The sequence below is a fragment of the Antechinus flavipes genome, chromosome 5 (assembly GCF_016432865.1).
Source record: "Antechinus flavipes isolate AdamAnt ecotype Samford, QLD, Australia chromosome 5, AdamAnt_v2, whole genome shotgun sequence".
In the NCBI taxonomy this organism is placed as follows: Eukaryota; Metazoa; Chordata; class Mammalia; order Dasyuromorphia; family Dasyuridae; genus Antechinus; species Antechinus flavipes.
This window is the reverse complement of record NC_067402.1, coordinates 280,825,691-280,848,285: the sequence shown is the minus strand read 5'-3', so window position 1 is coordinate 280,848,285 and position 22,595 is coordinate 280,825,691. Positions and strand designations below refer to the sequence as shown.

At 46.0% G+C, this 22,595-nt stretch overlaps 2 protein-coding genes across 3 annotated transcripts in view; both read left to right on the top strand.

The window, feature by feature from the left end:
• The window catches only part of LOC127538042 (PR domain zinc finger protein 4-like), a 31,705-nt gene extending 12,359 nt beyond the window's left edge, over positions 1-19,346 (top strand). Inside the window, exons 6-12 of one of the 2 annotated variants that reach the window (XR_007947664.1) lie at positions 221-339; positions 2,158-2,243; positions 14,824-14,951; positions 15,109-15,426; positions 15,562-15,730; positions 16,166-18,327; positions 18,453-19,346. Coding sequence is in view for 1 of the 2 variants with exons in the window: in XM_051961521.1 (XP_051817481.1) it covers positions 221-339; positions 2,158-2,243; positions 14,824-14,951; positions 15,109-15,426; positions 15,562-15,730; positions 16,166-16,478 (1,133 nt within the window). In the remaining variant the exon portion in view is untranslated. Of the gene's footprint in view, positions 1-220; positions 340-2,157; positions 2,244-14,823; positions 14,952-15,108; positions 15,427-15,561; positions 15,731-16,165 lie in introns of both variants that reach the window. The other variant, XM_051961521.1, reaches the window with a different exon arrangement.
• The window catches only part of PRDM4 (PR/SET domain 4), a 69,152-nt gene that overhangs the window by 12,359 nt on the left and 34,198 nt on the right, over positions 1-22,595 (top strand). The window lies entirely within an intron of this gene.

Below are 22,595 nucleotides of genomic sequence, written 5' to 3'. Positions count from 1 at the left end.
CAAGGATGAATCCGATCCCTTACCCTACATCATCTCCATATCACATCTTCACTATTTGTCAAGAGGGGCTAACAGTTAGGCCTAGGCACCTGGCAGGTGTGGGGGAGGAGGCTCCAAAGTTCCCTGCCGATGGGACTCGGTACACGTGCCCTGCTCTTCTTTCCCTGAACCTCCGGAACTGGCTTCAGTCCCTTTGATTGTTGGATTCTTCTGCCGCTAGGTGTGTGGACTGGAGAAACCATTCCTGTTCGGACTTGCTTTGGGCCCCTGATTGGCCAGCAGAGTCACTCTATGGAAGTAGCAGATTGGACAGACAAGGCAGCTAATCATATCTGGAAGGTTGGTGTTGGTGTGTGTGTGAGTTTTCTATTAGAACTGTGGTTAGAGCACCTGGAGGCAGGGAGGTGCCTTCCCATGTTCAAATCTGGCCTCAATCCTTCCTAACTCTGTGACCCTGGATAGGTGGCTTTACCATGTCTGCCTCAGTGTCCTCATCTGTAAAATGAGCGGAGAAGGACATGGCAAAATCCCCCAGTATCTTTGCCTGGAAAATCCCAAATGGGGTCAGGGAGAGTCAGACAAAACTGAGGACTGAAGAGCCAAACAGCAACAATCCTGCCTTGAAAAGGAAGGGAACTGTGCCTATGAGCATTACATCTGCAGTCAGGCTCAGCTGATTTCTTGTCTAGTGTAACTGAATTGCTTTCTCTCATCCAAGTCCCTCTCCATTTTTTGCCTTGATGAGTAGGGAAAAGGAAAACTACCTGGAAATGAAAGTTATATCATCACAAGAGATAATCCATAAAAGTTAAGATTTATTTTTTTAAAAGGGATTTTTAAAGCCTTGTATTAAAGGTAGAAAGAAAGACAAGTAGCCAAAATGTTTACATTTATACAGTTCTCTTATGTAAAATATTGGATTGCTTCTTGTATTCTCTTTGCTGCTGGAGCCCTGGCTACCAAGTGAATATTTCAGAGTGAAATCCAGGCAAAGAGATTCTGAAAGTAAATGATTTTCGCAGCCCCTCTATGAGGTGTATTTGATTTCAGGATCTGAATGTGATGTTGTGGGAAATAAAAAGATCATATTGATAAATATTATTTCCCACCATGACCTTGTATTGGAGTCAGTGAATATCCTATGTCCGCAGAGCCTGAACCGACTTCTCACAGACGAGTAAGTTTCTGAATCAAACAGGGTCACTTACTTGCCTTTTCTCGTGGCCCTTCTGGCTCTGTTACAAACCCTGCCGTGAGATTCCCCCCATCTCCTGCCTCCTTCCCTGCCTGCTTTTCCACCTCCTGACACTGACACTGTTGCCTGTGAGTCCTAGCTCTAGCGCTAGTACAAGTGGGTAGTAGTAGCCGAGTAATGAAAGCCGAGAAGTCTTTGGGGAGAAGCATCCTTGGACCTCCCTTTCATCACTGTCCCCCGTGGTTCTCTGTAACCTTATGGAAGGGAGAGAGAGTTGACGGGCTTGGCAGAGAATTCCCTGTGTGAAAGGGTCTGCTGATGGATCGGTCACTGGGAACATGTTCACAGGTAGGGCTCCTCTCCCTTGGCTCCCAGTATCAGCCCCAGGAACGCGTGTGTACACATGCAGCTTCTGGGGAGCTGGGCCAGGCTGGAGCTGGGGCTGCGCTCCTCAGGGACGTGGCGAGTCCCCCTCGACTTTGACGCCAGCTGGATGGGGAGGAAAAGCTCAGCCTGCATTTGTCCCTGTACAGTCCCGGGGCAGCCTTGCTTGGAGCTTTATTGTTGCAGCCAAATGTGTTTCACCAGGGAATTCCTCCCAAATATGTTGATTTGTAGACAATAAAATTGGGATCCGAGGCTCTTCCCTCTTCCTAATTCATGATATTATCTGGTTGGAAAATTTGAAAACCCCCAAAGGTCTGATGAGGCAGCCAAGCCAGTGCCCAGGGTTTGCTCCTCCATTCAGACCATGGGCCAGGCGGGTCCTGGTGAAGTGTCAGGCCTTTGTGTGCCCTGGGGAGACCAGCTGGACAGCAGGCACTGGGGTTTTGCATCCTAATATTCTGGCTGTGCTTGAGATGCAGCTGAAGTTACCGGGGGTTCTTGGGCAGCCCTGGTCAGTGATGATCCTTCCTACCCATAACCACTTCTCACTTCCTTTTTTGGTGTTCTGCTGGCAGATATACCACAACGGTGTCCTCGAATTCTGTATCATTACAACAGACGAAAACGAATGTAACTGGATGATGTTTGTGCGCAAAGCCAGGTGAGACATCTTGGGGTGAAGAGCACTGGGGCCGCCGAGGTGCTTCCCTTGGGCAGCCCTGAAGGCTCTTTCCTTGCCACAACACACTGAGGTCTACAGGCTCTCACCCCTATTCCTTAGATGGGGGGGCAGAGAATTTGGGGGGAGGTGACAAGCCCTTGCCTCCTCACTCCAGATGCAGGTTTTTTCTTTCCTTCCACTATTGCGTTTTACTTGAATGGTAGTTTTAGGGGAAATACACAGAAAATTCCAGGTTCACGCATACTTCCAGACAAAAGAGCTATCTTTAAAGTTTTTAAAACTGACCACAAGATGAGTAACAAGTAAAAATAATGCTGAGGCAGTTTTCTCAAGGTCAAGATCCCATTTTATAAATAGTAACACATATATTGTTAGTAAAATGATCCCACTGGCCCCTCAGCCAAAAGCCAGGATGTGAGCCTGGGCATTTAATAGTTAGGCCAATGGGGTCCCATAAGCTGGGTCAGTGGCCTCTCTGGGTGAACCAAGACTCTGAGTGAGGCCCACAGGGGCTTTTAAACCCAAGGGGATCTTTCTTCTGATTGGCCAGAAGAGTCATCATTTGGCCCTCCCCTGGCAAAGGTAAGACCAGCCCAGTTGGGAGTTGGGCCCACTTTCAGGTGGGGATGTTTATGCTCCTCTCTGCCAGTTAAGGACTGGCCATAGTTACCTTGGCTAGAAAATGAGAATCATCCCAAATGGGGAACCCCCCCCCATTTTGTCTTCCTTGTGGATCAAGTCACCCCACCTTTCAACAAGGAGGCAGAAGGACAGAATAGTTCCCTGAGGAAGGGCCCAGTCCATGCCATTGCTCTGTTTGCTGGTAAGCAGAAGCCGGGGTCCCACTTGGGAGGGGCCCAGGCCAAGCTGCTTAAAGATGTGACATTCACTAAAGCAGACATGTAAGCTGAGGTTAGAGCTTTCTAAATTGGCATTGACTCCACTGTCAGTTAATCTTTTTGGACTGGCATTCATCTGTTTCATTTCTGAGCCCAGATTCAAGCTCCATAGACAGAAAAGCTTCAGTGTTATTAGCTATGACTGCCCTGTGAAGAGAGTTAGCAAACTGTGATGTTGATATATTTAGGAAACGCAAATAACAACTGACAATCATAATTGACCTCCTTAAAGTTGCATGTGTAAAAATCTAAACCCAATTTTTAGAACTACTTAATAGACTATGATCAGATGTTGGTATCCCATTAAAATCATTTACATTTAAAATATATAATCATCTGATCTTGTTGCTTTCTCACAAAAAATTTTTTTTAGCTTCAGCTATTCCCTCCAATTGCCCATTCCCCCTTAGGAGGATGAGGTACTGCTAAGGATCTAGTCCTATAACGAGCAAATAGGTAACCAGACTCTTTTTAAGTAGATCCCTTCAGTGCCTAAACTTAGTGGCCACACAAATGAATTTACCTAAGAGATGCTTATTTTACTCCCATTGTAACAGAAGACCTAGGAAGGAAACATATATTTACACTAGACCAAGTAATTAATTCTAGATTGTATCATACTGGATGTCTATAGTAAAACACGTTCAGTTATTAACCATGTTCAAAAGAAAATAGATATCTCACCCACATTGACCATTTTTCTTGAATCCTCTCTATGCATAAGGACACATTTAAGGTAATGCTTGTATAGTTTGCTTGCATTTCAAAGCACGGCCCAAATCCAAGTTCATGCCAAAGACTTAGCTTTATACCTGAATATGGAACCATTAGTAGTCACATGGGAAACCCAAGTACTTCTTTACCTAGTTGTTTAAGTTGTAGAAAGGACAGCTTCAAGTTAAATAACATAGATCTTATGCACCTCCATCTTATCGTAGTAACTTAGATATATTCTAGTATTAGTCCTAGTATTAAAGATTTAATATTGTGTTCTTATCTTCTGTTGTCCTCCTGCCATGATTATTGGCGTTTGTCATAAAGTGAAAAAAGGACATAGCTATAATAAGGGAATCATGCTACCCCTAACTCAGTGTCAGTTCTAAGCAAAAGTCATCGATGCTGTTGCTTGTATTAACAGAATGGAACAGCCAGAGTCACATTTAGCCAGAGAGGGAAATGTTTTGCTCGAAAGGGAGAATATCACAGGGGTGGTAAGTCAGGAGAGTCCTGCCTCAGCCCCTGCCAAAAGTCCATCTCCCAACTCTTCCCTGAGGCAGAAATCCACCTGGAGCAGTTCACACATTCATCACTCCCATTGGATGCTGGTATTATGGGCCATTGGGTAGGTGACATTTCCCAGCAATCCCACCTGGAATCAGACTCAGAATAAGACCAGAATCAATCCTGTTAGACTTAACTTTCAATAGCAAGTTTCATTAATCATAGCTTGGGGCTGGATGTTGTAACTCTCATATTTTTGAGAATAAAGTTTATTTTTCATATATATGTATATATATACATATATATGTACATACTATATATATATATATATATATATATACACACACATACATACATACATATACATGCTGTATATAATACACACATGTAAACATAATGCCTGGAATCTGTTAAGACTAGGTAGATTTAGGATATTATTGAGCTGGGACCCCTAGCTCCCTCCCTTCTCACCACTGGAGTACAGACAAACTGCTGATGTCTCCTTTAACCAGTACACTCCTCCATCTGTATCATGGGTTCAGGACAACCTGATCCTCACAGGATTTCCTCACTTACTCCTTGTTTAGAATAAGCACCCCTTGAAACTGCTGGCTTTTGGCTTCTGTACCTTCTTGCTTGCATAATTAACGATCCTCTAGTTTGTGGTTTTAGCCTTTCTAAACCCTTACCTCCTGCTGTTTGGGGCTGCTTGATTTGGCTGTTGCTACTCCCCTTGCAGCAAAATAAACTCCACTTAAAATTTACCAAGTCTCACTTGCTGTTTGTCTTGGTACAACAATATAACTCCAATTTATAGAATTCCAGGTATAACTCCAATCGGTTTCATAATCCCAAATCATCCTTTTTACTGCTACTATAATATAAACTTTTTAAAAGACTATCAGTCATAGAAGAGGTGATCTCCTTTTCTTCATGGCCATATTCTAAAGTTTCCAAGCTGTGGGGGGATCCCTGAAGCAGCAACAGTCATTCCAGGCAGATCAGTAAGTTACCAGATGGAGGAAGTAAAGGACCTGGTTATATCACCTGGAGCTATTTTTCTTCTCTCTTCTAAGATGAAAAGCTAGATCAGGCCAGTGTTGGTCAGGACTCTTGTTTAAGTTCTGGGGATGGTTACAGTTCATACCTCCAGAAAATGAGATTTTGCTACCAGGTTAAGATGTGGCTTTAAATGTAGGTAGAACTTACTTTCTTAATATGAGCTGATGTGTAAGCTTTCCCAGTACAGCTGGATGTGAAGGTTTCCACCTCTGAGTTTTGAAGCTCTCAGGTTTTGGCCTCATAAAACCTTATACTATAACACCAAACTAAAATAAACTGATCACTATGCCTAAATATCAAGGCTCAAATAAAATAAACATATCTTTGAAATCATTATTAAATTTTAATGAAATAGTTAATAGCAATTGAGTTTACAATCTAACAGTGTCCAGATTGTAAGTGAAACCACTTTCTCTTAAATTTCCCCCCTATCTCTAATAGACTAAAAAAAAAATTATTTAATTCTTAGTATTTTATTTTTCTCTAGTTTTATGTATACAAAACAAATGTTAACATTTTTTAGAACTTTGAGTTCCAAATTTTCTCCCTCCCCATGCCCTCATTGAAAAGGCAAACAATTTGATATAGGTCATACGTGTGTAGTCATGCAAAATATATTTCCTAATATATTAGTAATGGTGTGGAAGAAAATAAGACCAAAAATATCAAGAAAAATCAAGCAAATTAAAAATATATATATTTATACTTTAATCTGTGTTCAGACACCATCAGTTCTTTGTCTGACAATGAATAATAGCATTTTTCATCATAAGTCCTTTAGCAGTGGAAGATCATTGTATTGCTGAGAATGTCATTCACAGCTGATCACTTTACAATATTGTTGTATTACTTTGTATGTAGTACATTTCATTTTCTATCAGTTCATGGAAGTCTTTCCAGGTTTTTCTGAGAACATCCTCTTCATTTCTTATAACATATTAGTATTACATCACAGAGAACAATTTGTTCTGTCATTTCCCATTTGATGGGGAGCCCCCCACCCCCAGCTTCCAATTTCTTGCCACCAGAAAAGTTACCATAAATATTTCTGTATGTACAGGTCTTTTCCCCTTTATCTCTTTTTTTTGAAACAGACCTATCTCTTCATCTCTTTGGCACTCTTCAGTCAAAGTTTATATACAGTTCCATAGTTCATAGAGTATAGTTTTCTGTTCACTCTTCCACCAACATTGCATTAATGTCTCATTTTTCCCCACATCTCTTCTAACATTTGTCATTATTATTTTCTGTCCTAATTTTATTGGTATGAAGTATTCTGCAGAGTTGTTTTAATTTGCATTCCTCTAATCAATAGAGATTTAGAATAATTCATATAACTATAGGTAGCTTTGATTACTTTTATCTGAAAACTTATTTTCTCATGATCATTCATTAATTGGCTCCTATTTTTATAAATTTAACTTAATTTTTCTGATAAAGGCCTCAAATATATGGAGAGTTTTCTTCAAAAGGTTTTTTTCAGCTGTGATTACTCAATGTATTTCCTTCCATCCTGTTTTCCCCCTTATTCTATTTATTCTGTTCTTCCTTTCCTTTTACCTAGTACCTCCCCAAAAGGGTTTTGCTTCTGACTCTCTATGTCAATCTACTTTCTCCTCAATCTACTTTCTCTATCACTGGCACTTCTCCCTAACTTTCTCTTATCACATAGATTTCTATACCAAACTGAGTGTTTGTTATTCCCTCTTTGAGCCAGTTCTGATGAGAATAAGGTTCACTCCCTTCCCCTTCACCTCCCCTTCTTCCTCTCTATTGTAAAAGCTTTTTCTTGCATTTTTTATGTGAGTTTATTCCATCCTACTTCCTTTCTCTTTTTCCCAGTGTATTTTCTTTCTAATCTCTTAATTTTTTTTAGATACTGTCTCTTCATATTCTACCTCTGTATTATTTCTAGCTGTCCCAATAAAGAGAACTTTTTAGATGAGTTACAAGTGTTGTCATCCCATGCCAGAATATAAACAGTTTAACCTGATTAAGTCCCTTAGGATTTCTCCTTTCGGGTTTACCCTTTTATAATTCTCTGTAGTGTTGTATTTGAAAGTCAGATTTTCTATTCAGCTCTGGTCTTTTCATTAGGAAGGATTGAAAGTCCTCTATTTCATTTAATATATATTTTTTTCCTTTGAAGGATTATACTCTATTTTTCTGAGCAAGTGATTCTTGACCTTAAATTCTTTGCTTTCTGGAAGATCATATTCCAAACCCTCCAATCCTTTGATGTAGAAATTACTAAATCTTATATTATCTTGACTGTGTTTTCATGATAATTTGAATTGTTTCTTTTTGGCTGCTTGCAATATTTTTTCCTCGACCTGAAAGGTCTAGAATTTGGTTATAGTATTTCTGAGATTTTCATTTTGGGAATCTCCTTCAGGAGGTAATCACTGGATTCTTTCCATTTGTGTCTTACCCTCTGGTTCTAGAATATCAGGGAAGTTTTCTTTGAAAATTTCTTGAAAGATGATTTCTAGGTTCTTTTTGATCCAAGTAGCTTTCAGGTAGCCCATTTAAGTTCTCTCCTGGATCTATTTTCCAGGTCAGTTGTTTTTCTAGTGAGATCTCACATTGTCGTCTTTTTTTTTTTTTTTTTTCATTCTTTTGGGTTTGTTTTATTGTTTCTTGATTTTTTGTAAAGCCCATTAGCTTCCATTTTTGGAATGTGTAATTTTAAATTACAATTTTTAAGGATTTTTTTCTTCAGTTAACTTCTGTACCTCTTTTTCCATTTGACCAATTCTACTTTTTTTAGAGAATGTTTTCTTCAGTACAATCTTACCTCTTTCCCCCCCATTTGGCCAGTTCAGCTTTTCAAGGATTCTCATTGGCTTTTTGTACCTCAACATTTGCCTTACTTGTTTTTTTTTTTTTTTTTTAATTTTATTTTATTTAATAATAACTTTGTATTGACAGAATCCATGCCAGGATAATTTTTACACGACATTATCCCTTGCAATCACTTATGTTTCGTTTTTCCCCTCCCTCCCTCCTCCCCCCCCCCTCCCCGGATGGCAAGCAGGCCTATATATGTTAAATATGTTGCAGTATATCCTAGATACAATACATATTTGCAGAACCGAACAGTTCTCTTGTTGCACAGGGAGAATTGGATTCAGAAGGTAAAAATAACTCGGGAAGAAAATCAAAAATGCAAATAGTTCACATTCATTTCCCAGTATTCCTTCTTTGGGTGTAGCTGTTTCTGTCCATCATTTCTCCAATGAAACTCAGTTAAGTCTCTTTGTCAGAGAAATCCACTTCCATCAGAATACATCCTCATACAATATCGTTGTCGAAGTGTATAATGATCTCCTGGTTCTGCTCATCTCACTTAGCATCAGTCCATGTAGGTCTCTCCACGCCTCTCTGTATTCATCCTGCTGGTCATTCCTTACAGAACAATAATATTCCATAACATTCATATACCACAATTTACCCAGCCATTCTCCAATTGATGGGCATCCATTCATTTTCCAGTTTCTAGCCACTACAAACAGGGCTGCTACAAACATTTTGGCACATACAGGTCCCCTTCCCTTTTTTAGTATCTCTTTGGGGTATAAGCCCAATAGAAACACTGCTGGATCAAAGGGTATGCACAGTTTGATAACTTTTTGGGCATAATTCCAGATCGCTCTCCAGAATGGCTGGATTCGTTCACAACTCCACCAACAATGCATCAGTGTCCCCATTTTCCCGCATCCCCTCCAACATTCATCATTATTTTTTCCTGTCATCTTAGCCAATCTGATAGGTGTGTAGTGATATCTCAGAGTTGTCTTAATTTGCATTTCTCTGATCAATAGTGATTTGGAACACTCTTTCATGTGAGTGGTAATAGTTTCAATTTCTTCATCTGAAAATTGTCTGTTCATATCCTTTGACCATTTATCAATTGGAGAATGGCTTGATTTTTTATAAATTTGAGTCAGTTCTCTATATATTTTGGAAATGAGGCCTTTATCAGAACCTTTAATTGTAAAGATGTTTTCCCAGTTTGTTACTTCCCTACTAATCTTGTTTGCATTCGTTCTGTTTGTACAAAGGCTTTTTAATTTGATATAATCAAAATTTTCTATTTTGTGATTGGTACTTGTTTTTTTTTAAACTTATTTTCTTCAGTATTTTTTGTGTGTCTTTTACCAAAATTTGTTTTTCATGATTTTCTCACATCACTTATTTCTCTTCCCAGTTTTTCTTCTATCTCTCTTATTTGATTTTCAGAAATCTTTTTTGAACTTTTCTATAGCCTGCAATCGATTTATACTTTTTTTTGGAAGCTCTGGATGTTTGGAGCTTTGACTTTGTTTTCTTCTTCTGAGATGGTGTTTTGATCTTTCTTGTCACCTCAGCACCTTTGTATGGTCAGAATTTTTTTTCTGTTTGCTCATTTTCCCAGCCTATTATTTGATTTTTAATTCTTTATTAAAGTAAGGTTCTGCTTCTAGGATGAAGAGTGTCCTGTCCTAAGCTTCAGGGGTTTTGTGCAGCTGTTTTCAGAGATACTTCTAGGGATTTATAAGGTTTCAGTTCTTCCAAGGTAGTATGCCAAGTGTGTTTACTACCCTCCTGACCTGGGCTCTGATCTCTTGAGTGATCACAAGTACTTTTTTCTCTCCTGGAATTGTGAGAAAGGCCCCAATCCACTGTGGCCATAAGCTCTGACGTGCTGGTATTCCTCCTCGCCCTGGGACTAACACCTAGAATTGTAACCCAGTTCCAGGTATGGGCAGTGAAATAGTCTTGCCTCAGCACTAGCAAAGAGACCCTTTTGATCTGACCCTTTCCTATCTATGGCTGAGAGCTCTGGAAGCTGCTGCTTCAGTGGCTCCCAAGGCCTGCTGGTCTGCTGGGCCTTCATCTGTGCTTGTGCAGTCTGCACTGGACTGTGCTTCTCCCTCACCCAAGTGCCACAGCCCTTTCCTGCTGGTCTAAATTGTCATTTGCTAGAAAATTATTTCCCCCTGTCCTTCTGTGGGGTTCTGCTACTCCAGGAGTTGTTTTATGGCCTTATGGAAAGGTGTTCAGAGTAGTTGGGAGGGCTCAGGAGAGTCACTGCTTCTTCTCTACCATCTTGGTTCCATCTCTTGAAAACACTTTTTCCAAAACTGTTGCCGTAACCAGCGTTCACAATACATAGTTCTATCAGTTTAGATTTGTAATTATTAGGTTAGCTCAAAGTAAGCCAGGCTAAACACTAAAAGTCATTGTTATTAAAAATGTCTTTCTTTACCATTCTAAGTAGAAGGGAAGGCTAATAGGGAGATAGAACTTTTTTGGCCCAAGCAAAAGGCTCTAAAGAGTCAAGCCAAACTCTTTTGGGAAGTGATCGTTTTTCCCCCTCAAGCCAAAATCCTTGAGAATTTTTATACAGAGTTAATATAGTTATTCTTACTTTGCTCGATATCAGGAAATCAAGATATTATATAAGTTACAACTAACATAGAACCCCGAGAATCATAGTAACCAACATTTTACATAGTGCTTGTTGTATGCCAGGGGAGACCCCTGCTAACTACCCACAAGAGTTTCTTATAAAGAACCCTGAAAGGTGAATGGGTTGACCACCTATTTCATGTATTGTAGCCTAATCAGTTAAGGTTTCATAATGTTTAGGGCAGTATTGTATAATGAGTAGGCATATGAATTGAATCTCTTTTTGTTATCTCTAGTTCTTAGCTAATGTTAAAATTCTGTACTTTAAATTGTTAACAGAGCTGGTAAGATCTTAAGGCTCTGCTTTTCCACAGATGATGGGGTTACCTTGAGAACTTTGCTTAACAACTCCACAGAAGACCTTTCCCTTTTCTAACAAGCTTTCTAATATAATGAATCATCAAATTTGTTAGGCACTATAGATTAATAAACTGAAGTAATAGTTTATTTTAATAGCTGTCAGATTTCTTCAGTAACTCAGATTTTTCTGGCTCATACATTTTCTCACATTTTGTTTTAATGCCAAATGGTAAATTCTGATTTATCACCATTTTTCTACCAAGAAGACAAAATTCCTTTAAAAATGAGATTAGAATAGAGTCAGTCACATCTGGATCTGTTTTTACAAATGGTATCAAGTTGAATCTTCGTGTATTTATTTTTGTTTGCCCCCTAATCTACTGCCAAAGATTTAAAAGTATTAGGCTTCTTTTGAGTTCAGATCTACCACAATGATCCTAATAAGAAAACACATTTAGACCACAAACTAATTTAATTTCAGGACATAGGTCAATCAAACCTAGGTTTTATAACTACTGATGACAAGATTTAAAAATTCAAAATTTCTGGCAGCCTTCAAGATTGAGAACTCAGTGTAATCACTTAGTTCATTCTTAGACACAAGGTGGCACTCCTAGCTCTATAACATTTTTCTCTATTTTGAAATCACTCAAAAAGTCTGGCCAAGTCCTTGTCCCCACCCAATTTTGCCAGACTGTGAGAGACAGGTTGGAGGCCGCAGAGAATAGCTTTTCCTTCCTCTATCCCTCATTTCATGGAGGCCAGAAACCTTCCTTAAATTTTTTAACTTTGATTTTTTTTTTCTAAAACTTTCTTTGCTAGATTCCTAAAATCTCTATATTTCAATAATATCCCAGGCTATCTGCAGAATTAAAATTTTCCTTTAGCACAAAGAGTTTAATCCAAACTAATGGCTTACTAAATTTACTTCCTCAGTGATTTGGGACATTTCAGCTCAGGTGACTTTTTCCATTAGTTTACCTGTGTAACAACTAAATTCTATTGAATTATTGCTTGGTTAGTTACAGCTTCTACTTGGAGGAATTTAAAAGGTGGAGTTGTTTTTTTATTGGTTCATTTTCCAGCTCAGCTTTTTGGTGGCCAACAGAGATGTTTTCCAATAGTGCCTTTGTAAGGTTCCAGTTGTATTTCAGCAATCCCTCCCCACAGGCCATATGGTTTAGGTGAATGGCCTAGTCACATGTCTAGTGCTTAGTTTATGAATCTGGTTTACAACTTTAATGGGAACTTGGGAGTCCCTAGCAGGGCTCCATTCCTGACTGTTTAGATATCTCCCCTTCCTAAACCCCATCCCCCAATTTTTTAGCACCAAAATTAGCAGTCAGTTAACAGCTAAGGAAAAACTTGTTCCCACATTTGATACAAAGAGAAATCCTGTGTCTCTTCTAAGGAGAAACAGTATATCCCCACTGACCCTTGTTTTCCACCACTGCTTTCCTAGTGCCATGTTCGCCCAGCATACGTGCAGATGCCAGTGGTGTCCATCCTTTGGGGAAATGGTTTAAAAGCTAATAGAGGAGTCTCCAAGTGAATTAAAGAGGCATTATCACTCAGTAACATTAATGAAACTACAGCCAGAACAAAAAATAAGTTGTCTGCCATAACCATACTCCACAGGCTGATCCAACCATGAGGGAAAGGGGTTTGTTACACACACACACACACACACACACACACACACACACACACACACACACACACACACCTCTCCAATTTGCTCCATTCCCCTAGGAGCTCTATTGGGAGGCCAGATAGGAATAGTTCCATAGGTCCTCCCAGTTCCCCAAATGAAAAACAAACAAACAAAAAAACCCCAAATCCATTACTAGGATACTTGGTGATTCTCTGGCTAGAAACATCAGGAACTTCTCAGTTCTCAAAAAAATCTTGGAGATCACTATAGAAGCAAAGTAGTTTCCACTTTTCTGGTGGAAATATGGGGTTCTCAGTTGTGTAAGCTTGGAAGAATGCTGAAAATTGGTGCACACCCAAATCAGCCCCCTGATTCTCTCTCAGTTCTACTTGGAGAGATCTTTGAAGGAAACAATTGCCTTTAAACCCAGGGAATTTAACTGGCTTTTTATTGCCAATTATTTCAAACATATACACAGAATTGCAATTTTTAATACAAAAATATCCCCAAGATGGTCCTTACCTCCTTGCCGAGAGATCTTGGGTTTCAGGGGGAGAGTCAGGTCACAGCCCCAAGTTCCTAGAAGAAAAACACTCCTGAGAGGTGGAAAGTATCCACTAGAGCCCAAAGAAATGAGAGATTATTTTAAGAGACCTAGGGGACCAGCCTTCACCCTAAAATTCCCCGTGAATCCCAAAACAATAACAAGTAAAAATGATGCTTTGTCCCAGTTTTCTCCAGGGCAAGAGAACATTTTACTAACAGTGACACATGGACTGTGAGTAAACTGGTCCCACTGGCACCTCAGCCAAAAGCCAGGATGTGAGCAGTATCCAGCAGTAACTCAACTGGGTCAGTGGCCTTTCTGGACGACCCCAGACCCTGAGTAAGGCCCATAGGGCCTTTTAAAGCCAAGGGTGTCTTCCCTCTGATTGGCCAGATGGGTTATCACGTGACCCTCACGTGTCCCTTAAAGGCAAGACTGGCCCACTGGGTAGGTAGGAGGCCTTCAGGTGGGAATGCTCAAGCTCCTCTCCTGGCAATTAAGGAGTTTTAATTGCTTGATGGGCTTCAGCTGGCTGGAGTAACCTTGGCTAGGAAACCAAAACCATCCCAAACAGATCCCCTGGGTTCTATCTTCCTCGTGGAGACTGAGTCACCCTAGTTTCAGCAAGGAGGCAGCTCTCGGCCCAGATGCCCTGGGAGGTGGGAGGTGATGATGTTGCTGGGATGCCTCTGCTCTGGAGAAGTGGGAGCTGACAAAATGGGGGAAAGCGTGAGGGGCTGGCTACACTCACTGTTACCTAAGCATTCCCTCGGGCTGTGAACAATGTAGCCACTTTCTGAAGTTAGGAAGGAAACCCCTAGTTATCCCGGAGCGTGTTTTCCTAAGTGGGGGTTCCCTAAGTGTTCCAGAGTCACAGACTTGGGAGAGTTGGCAGGGAGCCCCAGCCCGGCCCTGCCCTCAGTCTGCTTGAAGGCTCCTGGGCCCAGCTCCCAGTTTATACCTTTTCAGTCCCTTTGCTTCGGTTTCTTCCCTCTGGGTCAAAAAGAACAGCTGTGATCCCTCCTCCAGGGACGGCCCTTCTAATAGTGGGAAGGTCCCCATGTCCCATTTGGGGGGGGCAGCTCTTCCCCAGCCTTCCCTCCCCCAAGTCTTCAGCCCATCCTCAGATGATACAGACCTAGATGTGGGGTTGCCCACCTTCCCGCTTGTCTGTGCCTGCCCCTCTCGGGGAGGAGGGGGACAGAGTCCTGGACCCGCCTCCCTCTTCCTGGGAGCTGGGTCTCCTCATGCTGCCGGGGCTGGTCTGGGCCTGGGGATCTCAGGAGCGGTCCTCTCTGTGGCTAAATGCCGGGGAGCCGTCGCAGAAGGGCCTGAGGGGCGCGGCTTCTTGGGCCTGTCAGAGCGGCGCTTTTGAGGCCCCGACCCCGAGCTTGACGGGCTGTCAAACGTGTGGTGTTTCAGGAACCGGGAGGAGCAGAATCTGGTGGCTTATCCTCACGACGGGAAGATCTACTTCTGCACCTCCCAGGATATCCCTCCGGAGAACGAGCTGCTTTTTTATTACAGCCGGGACTACGCCCAGCAGATGGGTAAGCTGAGCGCAGGTCCCTTTCCTTCATCAGTGCCGGCGTAGGAGTAACGGGAGCAGCAGGAACAGCCTCGGTGCGGCGGGGACGCGGGCTCCTGGGGGACGCAGCTGCTTGTCCCGGGCCCGGCCCGGGCCTGACCCCTTGCTTTTGCCCGCAGGGGTTCCTGAGCACCCGGACGTGCACGTGTGTACCTGCGGCAAGGAGTGTAACTCCTACGCCGAGTTCAAGGCCCACCTGAGCAGCCACATCCAGCAGCACCTCCCGAGCCAGAGCCACGGAGGCGGCGGCCACGGGCCCAACCACAGCAAGGAGAGGAAGTGGAAGTGCTCCATGTGCCCGCAGGCCTTCACCTCGCCCTCCAAGCTCCACGTGCACTTCATGGGCCACATGGGAATGAAGCCCCACAAGTGTGACTTCTGCAGCAAGGCTTTCAGCGACCCCAGCAACCTGCGCACGCACCTGAAGATACACACGGGTAAGGGGCGGGGCGGGGGCGGGGCCGGGGCGGGGCGCGGTGAGGGCCGCCCCCTCCTCCCTCCGGGGGAGCCCTCGGGGAGTCCGGGCCCGGGGCAGGGAGGCTCACGGGCCCTTCCCTCGTGCCTCTGCGCAGGCCAGAAGAACTACAGGTGCGCCTTGTGTGACAAGTCCTTCACCCAGAAGGCTCACCTGGAGTGTCACATGGTCATCCACACTGGGGAGAAGAACCTGAAGTGCGATTACTGTGACAAGCTCTTCATGAGGCGGCAGGACCTCAAGCAGCACGTGCTCACTCACACGCAGTACGTGGCAGGCCCGCCCTCTGGTTTCCTGGCACTGGGGGGGGGCTAGATCTTTGGGGCTTGCTGGGGGGGGGGTCAAGGGGAAGGAAGGGAGGGGAGTGGGTGGCAGGGAAGAGTCGGGGCCCTGGGTGGGAGGGACCTCAGGCGGCCAGAGTCAAGCTCTTCATGAGGGGCAGGAACTCAAGTAGCACGTGCTCACTCACACGCAGTACATAGGCCCGCCTCCTTACTTCTGGTTGGTAACTATTGGGGGCTGGACTCAACTTCCCCCTTGAGGTCTGCTTCTGGGGCAGGGGCAGGAAGGGGGGGGGGAGAGAGGGAGGGGAGAGAAGAGGGAAGAGGGGAGAAGTGGGGAATGGGCAGCCGGGTAAAGCGGCCCGGCAGTGGGAGGATCCTCAGGCGGCCAGAGTCAAGCTCTGACCTTTGGCTTCCCAGGGAAAGACATTTCAAGTGCCCCAAGTGCGAGAAGCTCTTCTTGAGAACCAATCATTTGACAAAGCATCTCAACTCCCACGAGGGAAAGCGGGATTACATCTGTGAAAAGTGTTCCAAGGCCTACCTGACCAAGTACCACCTGACCCGCCACCTGAAGATCTGCAAAGGCCCCGCCTCCAGCTCCTCGGCCCAGGAGGAGGAAGAGGAGGAGGAGTCTGAGGAAGAGGAGCCGGGAGAGGCCGCGGGGGCCGAGGGCTGTCGGCTGGGCGGGGCCGTGTACCCCACCGAGGAGGTCCTCCCCGGACGCAAGTGAGGCCGGACCGGGCGGGCGGGCGTGGGGAGAAGAGGGGACCCAGCCAGCGGCCGAGACAGACTGAAGGACAACGGGCGAAGCACTTAGAGAAGCCTGGATCCTCCGGCCCGCTCCGGGAGGGAAGACCGGACCACAGGCCCAGAGCTTGCAGAGGGCCCCGTCCGGGCCACGCGGAGCCTCCGGGCCCAGCGGCCAGCGGGGAATCGGATCCTCTGTAGTGTCTCTCCCGCCTCGTGGCTCCCCCTTTTCTGGTCAGCGCATCATCGCTCCCCCAACCAGGAGGCCCATCGGGGCTGCAGCCCGAACCTCGGCTGCCACGTGGGCGCCAAAAAGGAGTCACCCGTGACACCCACCGCCAGGGGTCGTAGGGGAGGCCAAGGGAGAGAGGCTGGGAGCCACGGAAGGGGGCTCTGCCAAAAGTGGGGGTGCCAGAGGCTAAAGAGGGGAACCACCGGGCTGTCACGGCCTAAAGAGGGGAACCACCGGGCTGTCACAGGCTAAAGAGGGGAACCACCGGGCTGTCACGGGCTAAAGAGGGGAACCACCGGGCTGTCACGGCCTAAAGAGGGGAACCACCGGGCTGTCACGGCCTAAAGAGGGGAACCACCGGGCTGTCACGGGCTAAAGGGGGGAACCACCGGGCTGTCACGGGCTAAAGAGGGGAACCACCGGGCTGTCACGGCCTAAAGAGGGGAACCACCGGGCTGTCCCGGGCTAAAGAGGGGAACCACCGGGCTGTCACGGGCTAAAGAGGGGAACCACCGGGCTGTCACGGGCTAAAGAGGGGAACCACCGGTCTGTCACGGGCTAAAGAGGGGAACCACCGGGCTGTCACAGGCTAAAGAGGGGAACCACCGGGCTGTCACAGGCTAAAGAGGGGAACCACCGGGCTGTCACAGGCTAAAGGGGGGAACCACCGGGCTGTCACGGGCTAAAGAGGGGAACCACCGGGCTGTCACAGGCTAAAGGGGGGAACCACCGGGCTGTCACGGGCTAAAGAGGGGAACCACCGGTCTGTCACAGCCTAAAGAGGGGAACCACCGGGCTGTCACGGGCTAAAGAGGGGAACCACCGGGCTGTCACGGGCTAAAGAGGGGAACCACCGGTCTGTCACAGCCTAAAGAGGGGAACCACCGGGCTGTCACGGGCTAAAGAGGGGAACCACCGGGCTGTCACAGCCTAAAGAGGGGAACCACCGGTCTGTCACAGCCTAAAGAGGGGAACCACCGGGCTGTCACGGGCTAAAGAGGGGAACCACCGGTCTGTCACAGCCTAAAGAGGGGAACCACCGGGCTGTCACGGGCTAAAGAGGGGAACCACCGGTCTGTCACAGGCTAAAGAGGGGAACCACCAGGCTGTCACGGGCTAAAGAGGGGAACCACCGGTCTGTCACAGCCTAAAGAGGGGAACCACCGGGCTGTCACGGGCTAAAGAGGGGAACCACCGGTCTGTCACGGGCTAAAGAGGGGAACCACCGGTCTGTCACGGGCTAAAGAGGGGAACCACCGGGCTGTCACGGGCTAAAGAGGGGAACCACCGGGCTGTCACGGGCTAAAGAGGGGAACCACCGGGCTGTCACGGGCTAAAGGGGGGAACCACCGGGCTGTCACGGGCTAAAGAGGGGAACCACCGGTCTGTCACAGGCTAAAGAGGGGAACCACCAGGCTGTCACGGGCTAAAGAGGGGAACCACCGGTCTGTCACAGCCTAAAGAGGGGAACCACCGGGCTGTCACGGGCTAAAGAGGGGAACCACCGGGCTGTCACGGGCTAAAGAGGGGAACCACCGGGCTGTCACGGGCTAAAGAGGGGAACCACCGGGCTGTCCCAGGCTAAAGAGGGGAACCACCGGTCTGTCCCAGGCTAAAGAGGGGAACCACCGGGCTGTCACAGGCTAAAGGGGGGAACCACCGGGCTGTCACGGGCTAAAGAGGGGAACCACCGGTCTGTCACAGCCTAAAGAGGGGAACCACCAGGCTGTCACGGGCTAAAGAGGGGAACCACGGGCTGTCCCGGGCTAAAGAGGGGAACCACGGGCTGTCACGGGCTAAAGAGGGGAACCACCGGGCTGTCACGGGCTAAAGGGGGGAACCACCGGTCTGTCACGGGCTAAAGAGGGGAACCACCGGTCTGTCACAGCCTAAAGAGGGGAACCACCGGTCTGTCACAGCCTAAAGAGGGGAACCACCGGGCTGTCACGGGCTAAAGAGGGGAACCACCGGGCTGTCCCAGGCTAAAGAGGGGAGCCACCGGGCTGTCACGGGCTAAAGAGGGGAGCCACCGGGCTGTCACGGGCTAAAGAGGGGAACCACCGGGCTGTCACGGGCTAATGAGGGGTACCACCGGGCTGTCACGGGCTAAAGGGGGGAACCACCGGGCTGTCCCGGGCTAAAGAGGGGAACCACCGGTCTGTCACAGCCTAAAGAGGGGAACCACCGGGCTGTCACAGGCTAAAGGGGGGAACCACCGGTCTGTCACGGGCTAAAGAGGGGAACCACCGGGCTGTCACATTTTGGGCAGACTTGAGGTTTTATCATCCACACAGCATTGTCTTCCAAGTGGGGGCTCTGGAGCTCTGAGGGTGTTGGGGTCTGTGAGAAATCAGCACCCTCCGGGGCCCTAGAACCGCTTCCAGGCGGACCACAGGCCCCTTCAAGCATGAGGGGCCCTGCACCCCGGGTCTGTAGCGCCTCTTTGGACTTTGGGGGGGTGACACTGTCTGGTACAGATTGCCTGTTAGAGATGGCATCCTCTGGGCTGGGCGCGGAGGTGACCGGGAAGGTGTTGCTGCTAAACTATTTATTGAATGAATGTTTTTCATTCAAACCTGTACTCTAGGAAAAAATTAAATCAAACCAATTTTTAAAGAAGAGGCCCTTTTGCAGTGTGTGCGAGGGTATGTGCACGTGTGTGCATCATGTGTGCATTGTGTGTGTGTGAATCCCAGCTGAGGAAGAAGGTCCATCAGCATCGAACAGGGTCCCAGGTGGGCAGCATCCTTCCCACCCCCACCCCCACTGCTGCCTCCTTTTTCTCCTGTCTCTGCTCCTCCACTCCTGAGCTTCTCTGAATGAAGGAAGGTGGTGAGAACACCAAACTCGGGGCGCCGGAGTGAAATCCAACAAAGGTAAACTGAGGCAGCTTTTCTCCAAGCAAGACACTAAGGGGCGCTGCCAGCAGTAGAAAGGATCGGTGGCTTGCCCCAATTTAGCCAAACTTAATTTTAGAGGCATTGATTATAAGGTGAGCAGCATCGAGGTGGGGAAAGCGGACGTGAGGAGCAGCCCTCCCTCTCTGTGGCTGGGGGGGATCCTGGGCTAGGGGCGGTGGGCCAGGGATCTAGGCTTTGTGGCTCCTAACAGAATGAGCTAAGACGGCCCCTACTGGGCAAGGAGTAGCAGAGGTAGGGGCAGGTGAGATGGGGTGCTCCCAGAGGTAACTTGCACATGGCATGGAGTTTCTCAGAAACCGAGATTGGAAGAACACACTTCCTTGGCACAAAGTGGTTTACACGTGATGCTAGGATAACAATTCCCTTAGAATTGGAGATTTTTATGAGAGTATTAAACCTTGAAACTTGGCTCAGAATTTTTTTTTTTTAATTAAAAGTGATAGGGAGTATAAACTTTGGGATCTGACGGCTTTTGAACTCAGGAGCTTCTCAAAGGGAGAAAGAAACGGCTTCGGTTATAAAATACAAAATAAATTTAACAGAATTCAACCAATTGCAGAAGGAAATAAAAATGTGGAATAGGGATCACTAATTTTCACAATCCCAGGATATCTGGCTGAAGGAGACCAGGCACCAATGATGACAGGGCGGGCACATCCTATTCTTACTCGAATCTTGTTAAAACCTCGTGAGATAGGCACCATGATGATCCCCATTTTACAGAGGAGGAAACTGAGTTTGATATGCCCAGAGTCCCATAGCTAGTAAGTACCTGAGGCTGGATTTGAAGTCGGGTCTTTCAGCCTGTGTCCCTCGCCGCTCACTACACTGTCCGGCTGCAATACTGGTACCTTTAAACAGAGGCTGACATACATGTGCTCAAGGTCTAAGTAAATGTAGTAAAAGTGGCATCTGTACACTCCTTTTCTCCTCTGATCTCACTGCCAGAGCCTCCGCCAGGAAAGCATTCTGAAACCTTGCCTAGATCTGGCTTGGTTGTGACACTCTCGACACCTTGGAGGGCAGAAGAAGGCCCCTAGTCTCAGCATGCTGGCAGGAAAGAGAGGCGGCCTTTATCCTGCCAACCAGGAGGCCGAGGCTCAGCCTTTCTAAACGCCCACGATCAGATATCAAAAAGAAGGCGAACACTGGGGAGTTAAGACTTCCCATCTCTTCTGCATGGAGCTTAGGGGTTCCATGTTCATCTGGGGACTTCAAGGCTCCTGGGGATGAGCTAGTACTTAGCTCAGTGGGAGGCCCCAAGGAAAGAGAGTCCAGGACCAAGCCCTTAAGGGTTGCCAGGGACCACCGTGGCAGGGCTGCCCAGTGACCAGAGGAGAGCGCAGCTTCCACTTTCATCTCTCCTCCAGTCGTACCCACAGGAGCAGCGTCCAAGGTACATGTGATCCGGGGGACAAATCCTTATCAAGACTTGGAAGAGAATTAGAAATCCAGGGTTGGTACCTGGGCTTCTGGAACTTCCTTTTTATTTTTGTTGACCACTATTTCTATAGAATTGGTTTCCTTTGTGATACAGTATATTTTGTTTTATGTATTTAAAGACATGCTGGGAAAGGGTCCATCCATAAGCTTAGATAGAAGGCGGTCATGGCACAAAGGAAGTTAAACCCTTGATCTAGAGCTAAATGAGATCTTACAAAACATCAAGTCCAACCCCGACATTTAACAGATAAGGAAACTGAGGCAGAGAGAGATTGTGAATAGGTTAATATCCATCTACACACTGTTTTTCAAACATGTGAATTAATTTGGGAGAAGGGAGTATTTTGACAGAAGGAAATCAATTTTGAAATAATAAACTTTGAGAATTTCAGAATATCCAACTTAATTTATGACTGATTATTATTTTTTCTCTGAAGGTTGATTTAAGCCCCTCCTCTGTATAAGGTGAGCAGGTAAACTGGCAGGGACACGGGTTTGCTCCAGAAAAGTCATGTGAAGGATGTTAAAGACAACTTGGATCCCGGGTTCCCTCCATGGGTAAGCCACGGGAAATCCAGAGCGTGGGAAGGAGGCGCCTGGGACATATTCTGAGCAGAATGCAGACAGCCGTCTCCCAGGCCATCTCCGGGCGACTTGGCTGCCGGCCACCTCGGGGAGATGAGACGCCCATTAGTAGGAAGTTCGAGGTGCTCATTGGGAATACCGAGACAAAAAAGGGAAGACTTCCTGTCCTTCACAAGCATATACTCCTTCGAGGGCATCATGTATTCATTCCTTCCGTCAAGCATACGTTCTATCTAGATCCTCATTCATTCATTCAACAAAACATTTGTGATGCACCTACTATATGCCAGGCACTGTATATGCAAAGAAAAAAAATGAAATCATTCTGTATTCAAGGAGTTTTCATTGTGGCCAGACCCTCATTCATTCATTCCAAGAAATATTTATTTATATTATATATATACCCTCATTCATTCATTCCAAGAAACATTTATTTATATTATATATATATATATCATATATATATATATACATATATATATATAATATACATATATATATATATAATCATATAACCTATTAGGGACAAGAAGACGACTAAAAATAAACATTTTAACAATGGAACAGCTCCTGCCCTTGAGGAATTTATATTCTCCCCAGTCCCTAGAAAGGACCGCGTATTCTATCTAAACGCATTCATTCCTTCAACAAATCATTAATATGTTCTTAGGGGATGGCACCATGGTGCCCAGAGCACTGGGCTTGGGTCAGGAAGATTCACCTTCCCGAGTCTAAGTCCAGCCTCAGCACTTACTAGCTGAGTGATCCTAGGCAGGTCACTTAATCCTCTGCCTTAGTTTCCTCATCTATAAAATGAGCTGTAGTGGAAAATCACTCTGGTATTTTTGCCAAGACCCAAAATGAGTCAGATAAAAGTGCAACAACTGAACCCCACCATCAGCATCTTCGTGAACATATA